Source organism: Danio rerio, chromosome 19, assembly GCF_049306965.1.
Source record: "Danio rerio strain Tuebingen ecotype United States chromosome 19, GRCz12tu, whole genome shotgun sequence".
Lineage (NCBI taxonomy): Eukaryota > Metazoa > Chordata > Actinopteri > Cypriniformes > Danionidae > Danio > Danio rerio.
In genome coordinates, this window is record NC_133194.1 from 43,668,005 (window position 1) to 43,672,500 (window position 4,496).

Here is a 4,496-nt window from a genome sequence, read left to right on the forward strand (position 1 = left end):
TTTCTGTGAATTTATAGACCGATGTCAATGTCTACAGGGTGCCAAAATCTTTCAAAATAGCCTTTTTTGTACTAAATTTATAAAGGCCTTATCCCACTAGAGGGTTAAAGATGAGTAAGTTGTTGTTAAAAGAGTGAATTATCTATTAAATATGAATGACGCAATCTTTTAAACCTTCTCAAAACACATAAATCCTCATTTCTGTTTAAATGTCACCCAAGAATTAAAAAAAAACACACACCGATGTCATTGTTTAGTGTCAAGTGTACTATTTTATTTTTTTACAAAACACATTTACGCTTATAGCAACAATCCTGTTTAGATCTTATTAAATGTGACTCCGTAAGTGGTCAAAAAAAATCTAAATAAAAAAAGTTGCCGCATTAGATAACATATTAATGCTGATATTATTTTGAAGTCTTTTTTTAGTGTTCAGATCCCATCATTAGTCCTCACACCTATATTACACTTCCAGACGTGTGCATGAACATGCAGTCGTTGAGCTTGTTTTGCTACAGCTACTGTACACATGCACATTTGGCACAATTAAACTCATACAAAAGTGAATCCACGTAAAATCACAAGTTCAGAGCTTCGGCCACCTTCCGCTCCTCAGGAATACCATTTACCTACAACGACAGAGAGAAAAGTTCAGAAATATGACCATAAAAAGTCATTTTATTGTTTCTAAAACACATTACGGCAAATGCAAAGAGTGATACTCGCCTCTAGCCTCCGAAAAGTGGACATACAATAATTATCTCCTTTGTTAGCGTGAATGAATGAACAACATGTTAGACGAGAGAGATTTCACACACGTCTGATGGCAGTTCATTATGTGAACACTGGAGTTCAGCAGAGAGCAAGGAAAGAAACTACAACACTCATCTCCCAGAGGAAAATCACCAGAGGCTTAAGTTGTTTTAAAACCTCATTTGGGGACTGTTCACACCTGGTCGCTTGATGCGTTTTTTTTCTGATGGGAAAGCTATGCGAGCGTGAAAAAGACAGGACTAAATACCCTCAGAGATGGTCATATAGCTCACAACATGTGCAGATCACTTCAGGAGGAGGTCTGGGACGCATTCCAGACAAAACTGGACATGTCTAAACGCATCTGGGTTGTTGAAACCACGTATGTAAATTTGATTTCTCCTAAAATAAAAATGTGAAGGTGCATATGTTGTGGGCTATTTGACTGTCAGATAATGTACTGCGGCGTGGGTTTTCGCCGGGTGCTCCAGTTTCCCCCACAGTGCTTTAGGTGAATTAGATGAACTGAATTGGCTGTAGTGTGCGAGTTTGTGTGAATGTGAGAGTGTATGGGTGTTTCCCAGGACTGGGTTGCAGCTGGAAGGGCATCCTCTGCGTAAAACATGCTGGAAAAGTTGGTGGGTCATTCCGCTGTGGCGACCACTGATAAATAAGGGACTTCAAAATTAATAAAAATCTGACGCGTTGACACAATCGCCTTGTGGTTGGCGTGGTGCAGTAGCACTTCAGGGCGTCCCGAGTTCGAAGCCGGCTCTAGGACATTTCCCGCTAGAGGTCTGCATTTCCGCAGCTGTCCCGCGAGCGCAGCCGGACCCGACCAGATTTCTGCTGCGCGGGAATTTATTTCCGAATAACTCGCGGGAGCGGTCGGTAACGGGTTTAATTTGGGACGGGAGCGGGCTGTCTAGCAATATCACTACCGACTCCCGAGCGACCACGCGTATGTATGTGTGTAAATAAAATAGCGCAATGCTGTGTTTAGCTTGTTTGTTGCTGTGTGTGTGTGTATGTGTGTGCACGTGCGAATTAGAGATGTGTGTGTGTGTGTGTGTGTGTGTGTGCGCGCGCGAATGAGAGAGAGAGAGAGAGCTTTGCCTGTGTGTGTGCTTAATGCTTATGTGTGTGTGTTAGTGCGCGCGCGAATAAGAGAGAGAGAGCTTTGTCTGTGTGTGTGTGCTTGGTGCTGTGTGTGAGTGTGTTTATACAGACAGCTTGTTATAGGCTGTCTGGACTGTATAGTTGGGTGATTTTCGGTTTTGTTCTCCACCCCGCTCTTTAGCGGGATCGGGTGCGGCGGGTAGAAAATGTGGTGGGTCGGGCAGCGGGACAACAAATGCTTACAGTTTTTCTTGTTTGCTTTGACCTGGTTAAAGAAACTAGGTTCCTCTTCATTTTCCTCATCACTATCCCAGCAGAGCAGAGGACCGGTCTTGCAAATGTGTAAACCCTTTCTCATTGGGTTGACACATTTTCCCCACCATTTTCCAAACAGTTAACACAGATGTCATTCAAGCAGTCCAAACTCCATTGTTTTAGTTTTGGTAACCAAACAGAATCCATCTATTCCTAACTATTAAAAACTACCAACATCAGTATGAAATCACTGAAGCACCGGTTTGACACTCCTTCACACAAATCTTCAATTAGCCATCATTCTGCAAACCTTATAAAAACGGTGGAAGGTCTGTGTTGTTCTGTGCCAGCATTGATGGAGGAGGTCAATATGGCTATGTCCTATACTGTAGTATATTAGTTTACATGTGTTTTCTCTAATATTTACAGTATTTTATCACTTTTGTCTGTTTTTTTATATACAGTATTTCAGTTTTCAGCCACAGTTTGAAAAATGTCATGAATTCAATATATATTCAATCAAAGCACATCTTATTCTTGATCCAATTCTTTGCAAAAAGGCGAATTTGACAGCCCAAATAGAGACAACAAATGCCATTGGCTATAAGCTACAATGGCAAGCAATGGTGGTGCATTTTGAGTTCTGTATTTTGTATTTTGTTGTGCATTGTGTAATGATTAATTGAAAGAGCTCATATACTTGTTTGCAAGTTGTGTAGTTTGAAGGTAAAACTAGCTTTTGTTGCATATGTTAAATGTTTTGACACAATATGTGCCTTTTGCAAGCAAAATGTGTCATTTTGACCATGAGTGCCGCTGTTTAGGCCTGTGTGTTAACTGTTTTGAAAATGTGGAGTTTCAGTTGACAACTGCATACAAGCAATTGAGAAAAACTGTAATATAGGCGGGAGCGGTCGGGTTCGGGCTAAAACCTGGCGGGTGTGGGCGGGAGCGGGATTCAAAATTTAGTCCCGCGCAGATCTCTACTTCCCGCCCCTATCCCCCCCTCTCTCTCTCTCTCCCGCTTCACTTCCTGTCTCATTACTGTCTTACCTAAATAAAAGCCAAAAATATATCTTAAAGAAAATCTGATGCGTTATTCAGTGTAACCTTGTTAAATTAGCATATAGTGCGAAAGTTGAATTATATCTGTTTGATGGACACAAATGTATGTGCTCGAGTGTAAATGGAAATGTTTTCACAAATCAGCTGTCCAGTCAGAGAAAACACATGAAGTGACCAGGTGTAAATGTCTCCTTGCTTTGACCAGGTGAAAATGCTTCAGGCTACTCCCGTACCAGAAGGTGTTGTTCATATCAATGGGATGAAAAGCTTCTTAATCTAATCTAATCTGACCTAATCTAATATAAATGATGATACACTTACCAGAAGTCTGCTGCTGTGGTATTTGGATCTGATTCTGTAAATTTCTGTAAATAAACACAAAATGTTGGTCACGATTATTAGCACTCATTCAGGGGATTCATCCTGAACAAAAAACACCAGTGTGACATTCAGTTGTGTTCTTGCAAAACAGAATTCAGCTTTCTTGTAAATGAAAAAGCTTATTTTTTGACTGTCTTAGTCCTTTGACTTTAAAATAACCAACACTGTACATCTCTCTATGTTTAGCGTGAAACTCTGCTTTATTTATTTATTTAGGCCGACTTATTTGTATTTATGTTTGTACTTTTATTTTAGTTGTCTTTTATTTCTTTAATTCTACTTTGCAAAATGGATCCTCATTGCACTTAACAAGTTTACAATGATAATACAGCTTGTTAACAAGTTTTTAATGATTAATGAAGAAATTATATTGCTTTGTTTTATTGTTTATTTTTATTTGCAAGTAGCAGAGTATTTACAGCTACTGTATAGGCTATTTCTGTCTGTTCCTTTGTGCCCCCTTGCGGCATAGTCACAAACTGCGGTCATACCTAAAAAACACGTTCTTATGCTGTGTGCACACCAGACGCGGAAGGAGCGTCAAGCGCGAGTGATTTACATGTTAAGTCAATGCAAACGTGCGAATAGACATTCTGCGGCGCGATACGTGCGAATGATGAATGATGAATGAAATGTGGGTGAATGATGCAAATTGCTCGAATGCTGCGATATGTGCGAATGGCATCGCGCAAATTGAGTTTTTTGCGCGTTAAAAAATCTGAACTTCAGCGGACATTCGCGCCGAATTAAATAATCAGAAGCTTGCTCTTGTGGGGCGTGATTGTGACGTACACCTGTTGTTGGTGTGCCGGGGGAAATCCTCCATCTGACACCGACAACAGTGTAACAAACTGGGCTCGGCTCAGTCAGAAGCACCGCTGAAAGCCTCCATCATCCAGGTTCAGTTTCTGGAGGAGTTTAGG

General features: G+C 40.7%; 1 protein-coding gene across 12 annotated transcripts in view; it reads right to left on the minus strand.

Annotated features, from left to right (window-relative positions):
• Positions 1-249: 249 nt before the first annotated feature.
• The window catches only part of sgce (sarcoglycan, epsilon), a 31,429-nt gene continuing 27,182 nt past the window's right edge, over positions 250-4,496 (minus strand). For 6 of the 12 annotated variants that reach the window (XM_073930595.1, XM_005159717.6, XM_073930598.1 and 3 more), the window contains 3 exons: positions 3,514-3,557; positions 727-764; positions 250-629 (listed from right to left, as the gene is read on the minus strand). In XM_073930595.1, coding sequence (XP_073786696.1) covers positions 579-629; positions 727-764; positions 3,514-3,557 — 133 coding nt within the window. In that variant the 3' untranslated portion in view covers positions 250-578. The remainder of the gene's footprint in view (positions 630-726; positions 765-3,513; positions 3,558-4,496) is intronic. The other 6 variants (XM_073930596.1, XM_073930601.1, XM_073930599.1 and 3 more) reach the window with 1 other exon arrangement.